Genomic DNA, 15,923 nt, shown 5'->3' on the forward strand with positions numbered 1-15,923 from the left:
ACCTACCAGTATAAAAACTTTAGCTCAGCATATATTTGAAGCTCCTTAAAGAACAAAGTTTTTCTAAATCAGCAGCCATGCAATAAATCCCATGAGAAAATACCTCTATTTCAGCAGTCATTCTTACCTAAAGGTCCGATAGGTTTGTGTTTAAAGTGCCCTTGCCTATAGGATGCTTCAACTGCTTCAAGAAATGCTGGCATATGTGGTCCAAACCTTTTCAAGGTATTTGTTTTACTCTCTTTCAGCTCTCTCAGCTGTTTTTGCTTAGCATCCAGTGCTTGTCTTGCATCATAGTCTTCTCTCCTATGAGAACAGAATTGCTCACAGTAGCAACAGCTGATGAAACCTTCATTTGGTTAAAATTATTTCAAAGGTTCATTTTTCAAGTACTAAAAGGACAGTGTATCAAGACCTCAGTACTTAAATGTATGGCTAGGTAAACACATGCAAGTGTACTTTTATAGTTTCAAGAAACATGAGAAAAAAAGCAAGAAAGGAAATTACTCCTTTGCAACAATTTTACAAAACTTGTTAACAGAACACAAAGTAACTGTTGTTTACAATAATTCATAAAAGACAATTGTACTAATATAAGTAACAATTCTCAAACCTCTTAAGACAGGTAATTGCTGTTTAGGTTCACGTTTCAAAATCAAAGCCAGAGTGCTTTGTTTTTCTATCTTGGTTATGGGCTAAATTGGTGTTTGAACTACTTGCTTCAACATCTCTATAAATTTGCCTCCAAGATCAAGTGCAACCCTTAACCTAGCACTGCCAACTCCACCACTAAACCATATACCTAAGCACCACATCTACATGTCTTTTAAATACCTCCAGGAACGGCAACTCAACCCTGTGTAGTCTGTTCCAATGTTTGACAATCCTTTCAATGAAGAAATTTTTCCTGATATCCAATCTAAACCTCCCGTGCTGCAGCCTGAGGCCACTTCTTCTCATCTTATCACTTGGGATAAGAGACCAACACTCACGTCACACCCCCTCTTTCAGGTAGTTGATCAGAGTGATAAGGTCTCCCCTCAGCCTCTTCTTCTCCAGACTACACAATCCCAGGTTCCTCAGCCACTGCTCATAAGACCTATGCTCCAGACCCTTCAACAGCTTTATTGCCTTCCTCCAAAGACACTCCAACAGAATTATGTCTTTCTTGTAGTGAGGGGCCCAGAACTGAAAACAGTATTTGAGGTGTGGCCTCATCAGCGCCAAGTATAGGACGATGATCACTGCCCTGCTCCTGCTGGCCACACTATTTCTGACATCAGCCAGGATGCCACTGGCCTTCTTGGCCACCTGGGCACACTGCTGGCTCATGTTCAACCAGCTGTTGACCAGCATTCCCAGGTCCTTTTCTGCTGAGCAGCTTTCCAGCCACACTTCCCCCAGGCCTGTAGCGCTGCATGGAGTTGTTTTAACTCAGTTGCAGGACCCAACACTTAATCTTGTTCAAGAGTATACAGTTGGCCTCAGGCCACTGATCCAGTCTGTCTAGATCCGTCTGTAGTTCCTACCTTCGCTCAAGCACAGTGACACTCCCACCAAATTGGTGTCACTGCAAACTTACTGAGGGTGCACTCAATCCCCTCATCCAGATCACTGATAAAGTTATTAAACAGAGCCTCCTCCTGCTTGTTGCCCATTGTGCGTACATTGGTGTAGATGCAATTCAGTTGGGCTGTTGATCCCACCACCTTTAAGGAGAAAGAAACTCTAATTCCCACATGACCATTCTCAGGTGCTTCTGTGGTTTCTAACACATCAATAACCCTTGCATCTTCATTGTTCTTGTTCTTCATGTACTAGTATATTAAATAACATGAAAAATTATAGTCTGCCCATAGTATAAGAGAATAAAGGACAGATGGTGGAAGGAAGAAGGGGATTAAACTGACAGTATGGATTTATATCAGGCTTTAAATTATTACTGTTTTTCACCTTTAATGACCAAGCAGTTTTCTTAATTTTCCAAAAGTTTCTATATTAATTCATGTTGCACCAAAGAGAAAAGTTCATCAAGTCCTAAGATATATTCAGAAAAAAATATTAGAAACTGAAGCCTAATAACTCAGTGAATGCAGCTACATAAAAAGGAGCCTCTTATAACTTGAATAACGGAAAACAGTTAAATTCAAAAAGCGTAACTTACCTAAGTCTAGCATGTTCTTCCTTACACTTGTACATAGCCTGCTGAAACTGATCCATCTGTTGACCAATCATTATTTCTTCATCGTGGAATGCCTTTAACTGTTCCCTTAAGTGTGCAATTTTCCTTTGTCTTTCCAATATCTCAGGCTCTGAAGCCCGGTTAGCACTAGAAAAGACCATACTTGAACATTTTAAAACTGCACTGATGATTTATAAGTAACATGGTATCATACAAAAGATTTACGAATCAGAAATTTATAAGACTGTTTATTTACAAGATCTACAAAGCATAAATACCAATTAAATAGTTTCTATTTGTAATCACACATAACTCTCCCCAGTTCCGTTCCTATTACATTTAGTGTAAAGTGTATTTGTTTCAGAACACCATGGAAGACATAAAATATAGTTTATCACCAACATTAAGCATTCTCTGCCCAATAATCCATCTAGTCAAAATTGTGGTATGGAAAGAAGCAGGATTTAAACATTTACTAATATTTAAATAATTATTATTTAGAAAAATCATTAACCAGAAATCATTAGCCAGAAGAGGTCACTCCCTGCATACCTAGACTTTAACACACACTGTAATCACTGTAATCTGTATTTACCTGCTTCTCAGTTCTTCAATTCGGTTACGTAGCTGTTCATCATCTTTTCCCAGACGTTTTAACTCAGTTTTGAAACGATTGTAAAATACCTATGAAGGGAATAGGGTGCAGTAGTTTAATAAATATAAGCAAGAAATAATTTAAAAAAAAACTACAGTTTTGAATAAACACTGAACCGCATCAAAACAGACTAACATAAATTGAATTGCAAGAATGTGAAGAAGCAACACATTTAACTTTAATCTCATTTATTTTGACATAAACTTAACACTACTTAACACCTGTGTAAACACATAGCCCCCCCAAGAGAAACTACGTGCCTGTCAGGCAGGAAATTGCACCCGTTTTGAACATATGGATTCAGGAAGCCTGGACACAGATTGAGAAGTACACATATGTAAAGCATGGACAAGATCAAAGCTTTGAATTAGTATGAACTTGGGAAGTTCTTTTTTGCCTACCTCAGCTTCATTCACAGCTTTTCTTTTTGCCTGCACATCAGACTTCAAAGAAATACACTGAGGATGCAGGGCTTGTGCTTCTTCACTTATCATTATTAACCTGTTTTGTATTGCTTTGTACTTTTCTTCTGCTTCATTCACTTTTACCTTCGGTGCAAACAGAGAACGATATACAAACAGTAATGAAGCAAAACTTTCTTCAAAACCTCTTAATGCTACAGAAGAACTCTCTCACAAAAGAATCCATCCATTAGGTCTCAATTGCTTTTTTTATGTTAAAAAAAAATAAGGCAAGTCATTGCTACTATGGGTACACTCAAATGAAAATTAATTAAAGGAACATACCCAGGAAACCAACAGACTACCAAATCTGTGAAGTGAATAGCAACCTTATTTTCTAACTCATGGTTTAGTCAAATACAGGACTTGTAATTACAGTTAGGCCAAGTACCATGATATGGAAAAGAAGTGAAATGAGTATCTGGACCATGTTCCTTCAACAATACACAGACATGTTCAAGCCATGAAGTAAAAACACCACAACTGTAAAGCTAATACAAAACTTCCTTCTTAAAAACATTAAAAAGAAAAAAAAAAACACAATGAAAACCAAGTGCCAATTCAGACGTTTTGGAGAAGTAGCTTTAACAGACTGAAAAGTTCAAAATGATGATGCTTAGTGTTTCTCTGTGAAAGATATATTTCATATGTGAATTAAAGTTTGGCAAAAATTATTCTTTCTTGCTACCTACAGAAATCTTAAGTACCATACAAAGAGACATGTTACAATTTCCAGGCGTCTCCTGAAATCAGTCTTTTGTATATGTAATGATACCCAAGAAAAAAAACATGACAGATCTCTGAAAGCTGTTCTAACAATACAGAAATAGGCCTTAATTAAGTACTCTCAACAATTAAAGTTTAAACTACTGTTCACAGGCATATGCAATCCTAGTCATCTCAACCTCCTAGCCAAAATAATAGAAACCTTACCTGAAACAAAAGTAACCACATGAAAACCACACACATATATCCCTAACAAATAACAGAAAACTAAGCGTCCTAATATTATCCAATGAAATGTAGAACGCAAATGTTACTGTTAAGTTTTAGATGGCGGCAAAGTGTCTAAATGGGCATGTTCTCAGCTGCATGTGAAAAGCTAAGATGGACAATTTCAGTAGCTTGCAAGCTAAAAGACAATCATAGTTTTATTATTTTTATTCTTAAGTCATGGAGCCAGAACTAGAGTGACATATGGTTTAAACCATATACATACCCGGCACTCTTCTAGCTTCTGAACAAACTTCTCTGCATTTTTTTCCTCAGCTCTGATGCCTTCTTGGATTGGCTGTATTTCTTTTTCCATCTCACTCACCTAAATAGAAGCATGTATTACCACGTATCGGAATGTCTGTAGGACATTGAATTTTACAAAACGTATTTTAACAAGGCATTTACCACTGCCCACGCCATTTTATGTTTCAAATCTTCAAGATGATTTCGCATCTCATTCACAAACCCAATGCTTTTGTAACGGTCCCTTTTTTCACAATAAAGCTGCTTAAGTTCTCGAAGACGCTTAAAAAAAAAAAAAAAGTTCAATCATGAGTGCAAAAAGCTGTGATAAAATATGAAATCATGGAAAAAAATATTTTTTACTATTTAAAATTACTGAGACCTAATCAAATCAACACTATTTAGTTCAACTCCTACAGTTATTTCAGTGCTCAGATCTGTAGTAATAATTACTTTGACTTTCACATACCTCTACTCCGTGTTCTATCTGAATACATGTATTTTCTTTAGTTTTCATAATATATGAATAATCCTCTTTCATTTGTTCCAGTTGAGTTGCCTTCATAAAAAACTACAAAGGAATACAAAATACAGACGTCGGATACAGAACTAACTCATCAGTGTCTTAATAACTTTTTTTTTAATTTATCAACGTTTTTAGAGAAAAGAAATGTAAAAAAAAAAATTGTTTCTACAAGTGGATGACTGCTAGAATCAGACAGCTGATTAGTACTGGATCTGCCTAGGACAGAGTTAAGCAACTGTTTTAGACGACCAAAACAATGCTGAAAACATACTGCTTTGCTTTGCTTTCTTTCTTCAGCTTTTCCTTCACAATTCTTAACAATTTTTTTATCTCAATCCACAGATTTTGTTGCTTTTACTCTTCTTTTCCTCTTCCACTATCCCAAGGGGCAGTCAGCAGGGAAAGAAAGAGAGCAAGTAGTTGTGTGGTATGTAACTACTTACCTGAATTAACCCACAATAGGCCATTAAAATTAAGAGTTTTGAGGTTTTTTTCCCTCCAAATATCATGCTGAAAACTTAGAAATCAGTATTTTAATGTTTAATCAAAATGTTAAATAATTTTTCTCACCTTGTATTTGTCACTTTCATTTTTAGACTGTAAAAAGTGCTTACTCATCTCTTGGGTTAAAATAGACACGGGATTATCTACCTGTAAAAACAAATTACTTGTTTTATTTTAAGTAAGGTGTTCTTGTCTAACTGCATATCCATGGAAGTGAGCAACCTCTCTGTTCCATGCCAATCACCTCAGTAATCAGCTGAGAGGAGCGGGTCCAGAAATTAAGATTTCTACTCCTCCCACCCTGTTTTTTAAAAAATAAACCAAAGCAAACCAACCAAATAAATATCCAGCTCTATCAAGTACAAATTAGAACCATAACAAGGACAAGGAACTATTTGCCCATGGATAATTAGCTTCTAGAAAGACGGTGGGTTTTTTTTTCCATTTATTTAACAAGATCAGCATTAGAAATTTTGCCTAAATCTGTTTAATTTCTCATTATCTAATTGATCAAAGTATTGCATTAAATGGCCAATTATATATTCTTAAAGAAGTTTCCACAAAATAAAACCAACACGTACTAATGGAAGTTAATATTCTTTGAAAGGCTAAATATGTTGAATTTTTTAAACTTCACATGCAATATCTGATCTTTCCTTAATCACTTAAGCAGCAAAAACACACTCTTACGACAGCAACACTTTTGCAAGAGCAAAAACTGAAGTAATAAGCAGAAAAAAATCCTCCAGATATGAAAGAAACCTACATATGTAAAGACTTCCATTAACTGGATACATGACTCATAGCTCACGGATAATAGCAAATCCTTATCTGTCTGGGACAGAATGTTATTCTTTATTGCATGACGCATAAATTTCAATTTTCTTTTCCCATTGAATTTGATCTTGAAAGAACACGGAAGAGGTGAATCTCTCATTTAATGAGATAGAACACAACTTTTTAATTGAAGAATGATAACATCACATGATGATATCTTACATTGCACAGAATTTAAACACTACAAGAATTACCTGTATGTTAAAGTGATCCAGTATTCCTATGAGTTCCTCTTTCTTTGAAGAAACTAAGGTTCCTAACGGTAACAAAAGGAAAAATACCAATAGGTCCAAAGTAGAAAGACATACAATATCCTAGCCTTTCATTAATTCTAGTGTTTCTCAGGAAATGTAAGAAAAAATAAAATATGACATTAGTATTTTCATAGCACAGATTTAGTCCTAAATGAGAAACACTCATTGGCTGGGTGTTTTTAATTTTAATTGATATATTTACATTTGTACAGAAAGATTTCTAATTAAAGTCTCTCCATGCTTCATAAACCCTCTGCGACAGAATTTGCTGGTACACCAGCAAATTCAACAAAAACTCAAAAAGACTAAAAAGTCCACTCAGCTTCCTCACACAAGCAGATTTCCATAAACACAAATACTGTACAACCTCAGAACTTTACACGACTGCTTTTAAAATGCTAAAACATTCTTAGTCTGAGGTAAACACAAAAAAATGGACATCATCGTCCGTGAGTGATGAATGAAACGAAAAAAATCATCCTTTACTACTATCAAGGCATTTAAAGCAATGAAAACATTTTAAGAGCTTTTAAGGCCAAGAACAAAATAAACTTCCACCAACCAGATTTGCTTTTCAGTCTGTAACTTCTGCTTCCATCCAGATTAATGTGCTGATTCACAATAATAGAGCTGCCATACACTTCAGGTTTGAACGCATCTCTACCTTGGTTTCGCAATGTTATGGAAATATCTGCAGAACTAAAAAATGAAAATAATAAAAAAGGGCAACTGAGATTAGCTCTAAATCTAACAAAAAAAAAAAATCAGACTAATTTTCCACAAAAATTTTCACATCTTGTAGAGGTCACAACTGGAAGTCAGTCACACTACCAATCAGAACAGGATGTATTTATGTTGTTTGAACCAAAACAGTACTGGAGACACATGGCCAGAAAGGCTGCCACACACTGACTTGTTTGCACTTCTATGCATGAGCCCAAAGCAAATAGTTGTGAGATTTCCCCCACCTTCCCTTCCCACCTCAATGCCCCCATCTTTGGGTTGCAAGATCAAGTTGCTTTTTAGTTGTTCTCCTGTCCATAAACTGACTTCTGTAAAAATGAGTTGCTTAGCTTCGACAGCCATCTCTAACCAAAGTAATCTATAGCAGAATGCTTAAGGAATCCTTCTACAAAAGATGAGATGCAGTTTTAGTTCTGAGTTCATACTTTCTGTTTCTCAAGCGAATGCTGAAACATTAAGTTATTAGACATAAGGCGGTTTCAGCCAACAATTTTACTCAAGCACCTCTGAAAGAAAAAGCCCAGGGGCTCTGAGTTACAGCATTATGCAAACATAAACTTTTAAGCCTCCTCTCATATCTGTTTCATTTATTCCACTAAGCATCCCCACTCTTACGGCCGAAATGAATCCACTTCCTGCACATTTAATAATCCACTTCTATGTCAAGGTCTTTATATTGTATATTCGTTCATGTCACCAGAAAGGCAGAAAAAGAATTAACCTCACTGCTTGAAAAACGATAATTAGCTTCTTATGGCTTTTTTCTTAATGAACTTAATTCTTCTGTTAGCTAGTTCAGAGATAATGGTATATTATTGGTAAACTACTGGTAAAATTTCTAATACGTTTTTTGTTTGTAGTTTCGGGGGTTTCTTTAAATATGGTCTCTTCAGTGTTATGCTTTTTATTTGAATCTGGTAAATCCAATAAGAGGACAGAGAAAATGAAGGTGAACAGAAAACTGATCAGCTAACCTGAATTACAATCACTAAGTGTGTTCAATCTTAAAACTAAGAAATTTTTACTTACGTCTCTCCATCTCGTACAAACATTTTTAATGAGGAACCTCTGTTAGTTGCAGTGGCTTTTCCGCCAAGTCCAACAATAAGAGCAGTTAACACAGAACTTTTTCCACCTGTAATAGAAGCATTGAACCTTTTTTTAAAAGTTCTTGTAAATCAACCACATTACAGATTTTTATTCGAATGCTTATGTATTCATGCACTTAAACCTCAAATTGTCCTTATTGAGCAAACATATAAAATAGTGATAATTCTCAAAAAAAAAGCTTCCAAATCTCTCCCTACCACACTGAGCCAAATTTCTGTTACTTCTTACTAGGCAATTTGCATTCAACAAGATGCCCTTTCTCAGGAGGAAAGACCCTCCCCTTCCTTATAAGCATACAGAAAATTTGTCTGATTTCTTTTGTTGTATCCATTACCATTTATATAACTATCTGAAAGGTTTTAAGCTCTCTTTTAACATTTATGTCGAATTTTTCAAATTCTCTCTCCAAGAGAAGTGAACTTGCATAAGTATCACTTCCTTCTTCTGTAATAGTTCCTACATGACATGTACTTGGACAATTACCGAGTATTTAATATTGAACATAGGAGTACTTAATATTTAGTTTCAATATAAAATTAAGTATGATTTAGGCATGAAAACTTTATCGACACATTACCTTTTGCAGATCTCCTATTCTAAGTCTAAACTTTTTCACCAGCTTTGAACTACCGCAAGAGACCTGTGTGGTTCCCAAGTCCAAAAGTGAATCCATCTCCTTCTCTAAAAGACTGCTAATAATTCTTCCTCAAATAAAACTTACACCTTCAAAATTATTAACAAAAGTGTTCTTTGACAAAGAAATGATGCAATCAATACTTACTTCCATTGTTTCCAACAACAAAATTGAGATTTGATCCAAACTGAAAAGGCCCCAACATCGAATGGCACATGAAGTTCTTCAGCTGGATACTTTCAATTATCCCAACTTCACCTACGGTCTAAAGAATTAACAATCAAAACTGATTTTAGGCATGCATTTTAATGAAATATAGTTCATCCTATTTAAATATAATGACAATTCACATGACAGTATGACATAGAACATCAGTGGTTACAAGCTACAAGGAGACCAGATGGGTTTCATGACATTATGAAAAGTTGCTTGTTGCAGAGCAGTTATCTAATAAAATAAGAGGAATAGTTACCAAAGCTGATTGCTCACTGAGAGCAATTTTCAGTTCTCCTGATAACCAATTTATAATTAATACAACATAAAAGATTAAGATCATAGATTCTACAGAGTTGTCAGAGCAGTAATAAAGAGCATCACAGAAAGCAGTTTTTGCTACTTGAGTAACACTGTTTATGAGAATTCTTAGCACAGCTTGGAACAAGGGAAGCTAAATTAGATCGGGAAATGAGAAATGAAAGTAAGAGTGGGACAGTCCACGGTTTAACTGGTGAAGTAATTGTTTTGACAGGAAACTTGGATTCTATTGCCACTGCTTCAGAAATGCAATGTTTTCTAAGAACACAAAGTCCTCAGGAAACATGACACAGAATAGCTGCTGTTTCAGAAAACGAAGCAAGGAATAATGCTTCTGTGTACCTAAAAAATCAATCACACTGTCTTATAGAATACAATATTTCAGCTGGAAGGGACCTAAAATGATCATCTAGTCCAACTGCCTGACCACTGCAGGACTGACCTAATATTAAAACATCTTCTTAACAGCATTGTCCAAACGTCTTCTAACATGGACAGGCTTGGGGCATCAACTACCTTTTCTAGGAAGCCTGTTCAGTGTTTGACCACCTTCTCAGTAAAGAAATGCTTCCTAATGTCCAGTTTAAATATGCAAGACAGCATTTGCTATCTCAGAAATGATTTTTTTAAAAATCCTCTGTCAAATTAGAACGCAACTGATACAGAAAAGCAGAAGAAAAATGTATTTCTGTTTTCAAGTTTCAGTTCCATTGGAACACGCATTTTAAACAATAAATTTTTTTAGACACGAAAGTGTCAGCTCTGCAAAAAAAGTATTTGGTGCTCCTTTATATAAATAATTTGTTTTCTAAATATTTTCTCTGGTTTTACTACAACCATAAACCAAATATACCACACTTCTATCAAACAAAATCTGTTTCCTTTACTTGGTTATTTGACAACTTCATTTATTCACTGCATAAAACCGAGTACTGTTATTTTTTATCATCAGCTGTTATAACTATATGACCCAAAAGAAATAAGAATGCAGAAGCCCTCATCACATACAATACTCCTAGTTTATTTATATTGGTTCCATTGAAGCCTACATGAAAGACATTTATTTTGACATCAACCAAAGACACAGAACTTTTTCTTATGAAGTTTTTCTTATATTTTTCCTCACACAAGTTCTTAAACAACTTACTGACAACGAAGAGAAACTACTTTCTGCTGATGACTGTGAATGTTCTTCTTCATTAGACCCATCGCCATCTTCATTTGTGTATTCCTGTCTCTGCCTTTTACAGGATCCAGGCTTTGAAATACTTTCTTCCTTTCTCTTACCCATGAGCACTGAAAAACAAAAATAATGCAAGATTGTGGGTTTCAGACTTGTAGATGAAAACATACCTACAGATGACAGCACAGACACACCAATTTATTTATTTTGGTAAAAGAAAAACTGAGATCATAAATATGTTGCAACAAACATACTTTTTCAGAACTGAAATCTTGGTTAATATAAGTCTAACCTTACTATGAAGAAGCTGTATTAGAACAAAAGAAACACAACTTCATTATTCTAATCAAGCTGAGTTTGTTTGCTGATCAACAAGAAAATCAACTTTGATTCTGTCTGCCTTGGCTTTTTAGAATTTGAGATATTTTCTAGAATTGGGTTGGGTAAGTAATGGAGTTGAAGCACAATTTGTAAAAAATACATAACTGCCATAGTATGATCAGGAACATCAAAGCAGGTTTAATTAAAGTGCATCCAGAAGAAAATGTATTAATTTTATATAGTTGACAAATGACTAGAAAATTAATATGCAGAATACATGAAAGTAGAATAATAGGAAGTTTAGATTCACAGTATTGTTCTTGTGCTGTTTTTTTGCACACAGCCACCCTGCTTTTGCGAGGCAGTGCAATGTGATCACAGTTAACAAAGTGTTAGGCGCTCAAGGTCAGGTTAGACGAGGCTTTGAGCAGTCTAATCTAGTGGAAGGTGTCCCTGTCCACAGCAGAAGAGGCTGGATCCACATGATCTTCAAGGTCTCTTCCAACTCAAACAATTCCATGATTCTATAATAATGCTGGGGTTTTTACTAACAATTTTCTATACAGAAAACATACGTATATATTTCCTCTACAAATGAATAAATAAAGCACAGACTTCCTTCAGTAATATGACTGGTCAGAAACAAATGTTGCAAAAGTAACAAGGTCTAAAAAAGTCACATAAAACTGAAACAACAGGCACCAAGATCAATCAAAATCTCACATTTTCTGTAACTATAAGCTTGGAGCATGTTTTTTCATTTACCCAAAAGCACATAATAGATTCTTCATATGTGCAGTCCCAAAGCACTATACAAAACATGAAAGTTCACATGCTTTTGCCCGAAGTAGGGGGAAGGCCTGAAGTAGAGGGAAGGCAATGCACAATCTTTTTATTCACCAGTAGTTAAGTCATCTAATGGTTAGTGCACAAAACAAGCCAAAACTAACAATGGCTACATAGTTCTCTGACATCAAAAAGTCTCTGAAATGGAGTACATTCACCAACTCGGACAACTTTGTTTACTAGAATTTAACCTAAAATGCCCGAATGAGAAAGATGACAATGAACTTAAATGCATCTCACCGCTTCAAGCAAAATCCAGAGGCACTACACATAATTAATATACACTTCTATAAAAAGATCGCTGCATGATACATGGCCTAAGAGTAGGCTGCTTATTTATAAAAATAAATTAATTTTTTTTAAAAAAAAATTGGGTGAAGTCCAGGAAAGGAAACAATGACCACCATTAAAAACATTGCATGTCCAAAGCTGACACCACGCATCATGGTTTGAGAGCAAATAGGCTGTGTGGAGACTAAACACACTAGGGGCTTGGACACCCGAATGCTTCTAGTCACAGACACATTTAACTGTAACGAGTGACGACCTCCTTGTACCACAAGACAGATGGACAGTGCAGGAAAGAAGGCAGGCAGGTCAGCCTAACAGTTCCTAACATCATCTCCTATGTTCTGCAGAGGAGATGGCGTGCTCTATGAGAAAGCCAGGTGGATCAGCAGCAATGCACGGCCTCAGGGCCCCATGAGATCCCCTCCTTAAAGCCCTCAGGCCCTCCCAGAGCTTCTTCATGGGTCTTACTCTGCATTTACTCTTGAAATGCTTTTAAGATTATTAACTTGGAGAATCTGCAAAGAACTCAATTAAATAGACTGTTAAATTACAACTTTAGTCATAAGAACTAGAGCTGCAACAATGCCTCCCTCTGCCTCTTCTGTTTCTGTCTAATCCGCTGAGTTTCAAGGCCAGGCTGGATGAGGCCTTGAGAAGCCTGATCTAGTGGGAGGTGTCCCTGCCCATCGCACGGGGTCGGAACTGGATGATCTTTTAAGGTCCCTTCCAACCCAAACTATTCTATGATTCTCTGAGTTCAAGCAGCCTCTTTAGGCAGTAGAATAATAAACCATCTCAGGGCACTGATACTACTGAAAATTAATGTAGGAAAAAACTTTTTTTCTTTTGAAGTTAGATAAGTTCCCCAACTATTTCACCATGCAGATCTGTATGCATCAGTCACTATGCAGAAAGAGTGCTGCTTTGAGTGGCTTCTTTTACTTGGGTCAGCTTCACATTCCAGTCAAACTATACCTGATTTCAACTGCTGGAAGGTCAGACAGCTCAATCCACCAAGCATCAGACAATAGCATTTATTATAGGGAACACATCATCTTAAAGTTTGTTACATAGTTACAAAAAGTATTTAACTTCTAGTCTAGATATTTGTTGGTTGTTTTATAAAATACAATGTCTAATAATTCCCTTAATTTTCTTTGACACAGCATCTAACTGATACACAAAAAGTAATATGCTTCTCTTTCCCTTAGGTGTAATTAACAAAATTCAAAGCAAATGCAGAAATACAATATAATATCCCTTTCCCACTCTTCCAATAATTCTGTATGGCAAGGATTCCAAATCAAATATTGGATTATTATTATGTCTATTAAGTATTCACAGGGAATATGTTATTTTCATTTTATGTTACATAGTTAAATACCACACACACACAGAGATCAAGGAGTAAATACAGTTACGTACCTTTTGCTATGCTGCTTTCGGTTTCCTAAATAAACATGTCTTAATGCTTACTCAAAACAGGAAGAAGTTGCCGGTATGCTCTTGGAATCTATCCACCACCCAAATATGAAGACAAGCGTTCACTCAGTCTGATGTTCCACTGAAATCTCCCTCTAGAAAGAAGGGGAAACAAAAGATTTAAATGCTGCAATAATTAATGTCCAAACTAAAGATCTGGGTTATGAGTTCCATCCCTATGACATTCAGACACTTAAGAAAAAGAGACTGTAAGAGTGGAAAACAGAACAAAATAACCTAAAGAAATCTCACTCATAATCTAAGCACAACAAAGGCAAAGGACAGAATAGTTTGCACTCAGAAACTCTTGAAGAGCTAGTACTGCAAACAAAACTTAACTAGAACTGCAAACAAACTTCACTGAAGTTGACTTAGGAATTATTACAACAAGTAACAGCAGATGCAATATCTACATCGAGTACAAAAAAATCTGGAATGAAAGAGAAACTGACTGCAGCAACAAGGAATTCACTCTAATAAGACCTGACAAGAAACAAAGCTAGTGAGGGGAGAGGGAGTGAGGGCAGCCGTGAGGGGATGAGGTGTCTTGCGGATAAGGGAGTGGGGAGCAAGAGCAGCCACATGGGAATGGGGCATCATGAGGGGAGGTGGCGTTGTGAGGAGAGAAGGAAGAAGACAGGGTGTGAGGGAGGAGAAGCAGTGCGAGGGCAGCTGTAAGCGGATGGGGCATCGCGAGGGTAATGCAAGCAGATGGCAGAGCTGCAAAGAAATTGCCCTAATCAGCCAGTTTCTCTGGAAGAAATGCAGTACTGGTGAAAGTCCAACCGTTTTGGCCAGGGATAGCCAACATTCCTTGCCCTTTTCCGACCAAGGCTGGTGTAAGTGTTACTATTAAAGGGATGTGAAGGTCTGATTCTCCACCCACTGCTAAAGAAAGAATGTCGAGGGAATAGCAGGAAGATGTGCCAGAGAACCGTTAGGTTGGACATGAGGAAAAGGCCCTTCACTCGGAGTGGTGGAGCACGGAACAGATTCCCAGGGAAGCATGCTCAGCCCGACAATATCTAAGAAGCATGTGGCCAAGGCCCTCAGACACTCGGTGTGAACGCTGGGGCTGTCCTGTGCAGGGACGGAAGTTGGACTCAATGATCCTGGTGTGTCCCTTCCAACTCAGGACATTCTATGATTCTATGAAATAAACTAAAAATTAACTCTAGCAGTTTATAATAACAAAGGATGGGAACACTCACTATCTGTCATACTTACAAGGGACACATTTCAGGGGATTAAAGCCAAAGCCTAACTTCATACCCAGCAGCAGTGCCGTATATTTTTAGAGGCTATCCCAGCCAGGTGGCTCACGTCAGAATGCATGACTCTGACATTCATGACTGCCCCCCAAATACATCGCAAGCCAGGGCACAGGAACCCTGTCCCATGCCATGGATAGCCATGAGCAGGTTGAAAACGTACGGGTGTTAAGAATCAAGAGACCAAGGCAACAAAGGAAACCTCATAGTTCGTGTCTACTCCAGGCTGCACAATCAAGGGGAGCCTGCTGACGAAGCTCTCTTCCTTCAGCTACGGGAGGCACTGTCTTTGCAGGCTCTAGTCCTGCTGAGGGACTTCAGCCACCCCAGCATCTGCTGGAAATTAGCACGGCGAGCTGTAGGCAACCTAGGAGACTCCTGGAACGCACTGAGGGTAAGTTCTTAAGCCAGGTAACATACAGCGCTAACAGAGGAGATGCGACGCTAGACCTGCTGGTCACGAACACAAGTGCGTGACCTCCCTCCACCACAGAGCTCAGTCTCCTCTGTAAGGAGGCACAAAAGCAGAAATCGCTTCTCACTCGCGCCTCCAAACCCACTGGGACTCGTTGCTCAGCCCGACGCTTTCTCCGCAAGACCCGGAAGGATCCACTCCTCTCCCAGTGAAGGGACACGAGTCCCTTCGCGTGGCTGGAAAGCTCGGGCGGCTGCCGCTCCCTGCTCCTTACCTGCTCGCTCGTCACCTTCCCCTGCTCACCCCCTCGATGGGTCACTCGCCACCTCCACCGCTCGCCAGCCCCCTTCGCCCCTCGCTCGCATCGCCCCCGGCTCGCCCCCGTCGCCCCTCGCTCCCCCACCCCCCCGGCTCGCCCCTTCGCCCCCCGGCTC

At 37.7% G+C, this 15,923-nt stretch overlaps 1 protein-coding gene across 1 annotated transcript in view; it reads right to left on the minus strand.

Moving 5' to 3' along the window:
* Positions 1-15,923, minus strand: part of SMC6 (structural maintenance of chromosomes 6) — a 35,555-nt gene that overhangs the window by 19,464 nt on the left and 168 nt on the right. The window contains exons 2-15 of the mRNA XM_054064219.1: positions 13,747-13,898; positions 10,828-10,976; positions 9,294-9,411; positions 8,432-8,537; positions 7,221-7,357; positions 6,599-6,660; positions 5,634-5,714; positions 5,007-5,108; positions 4,700-4,819; positions 4,518-4,616; positions 3,239-3,385; positions 2,778-2,866; positions 2,165-2,329; positions 128-306 (exon numbers count right to left, since the gene is read on the minus strand). Of these exons, the coding sequence (XP_053920194.1) occupies positions 128-306; positions 2,165-2,329; positions 2,778-2,866; positions 3,239-3,385; positions 4,518-4,616; positions 4,700-4,819; positions 5,007-5,108; positions 5,634-5,714; positions 6,599-6,660; positions 7,221-7,357; positions 8,432-8,537; positions 9,294-9,411; positions 10,828-10,971 (1,549 nt within the window). The 5' untranslated portion in view covers positions 10,972-10,976; positions 13,747-13,898. The remainder of the gene's footprint in view (positions 1-127; positions 307-2,164; positions 2,330-2,777; positions 2,867-3,238; positions 3,386-4,517; positions 4,617-4,699; positions 4,820-5,006; positions 5,109-5,633; positions 5,715-6,598; positions 6,661-7,220; positions 7,358-8,431; positions 8,538-9,293; positions 9,412-10,827; positions 10,977-13,746; positions 13,899-15,923) is intronic.

The sequence above is a fragment of the Cuculus canorus genome, chromosome 3 (assembly GCF_017976375.1).
Source record: "Cuculus canorus isolate bCucCan1 chromosome 3, bCucCan1.pri, whole genome shotgun sequence".
In the NCBI taxonomy this organism is placed as follows: Eukaryota; Metazoa; Chordata; class Aves; order Cuculiformes; family Cuculidae; genus Cuculus; species Cuculus canorus.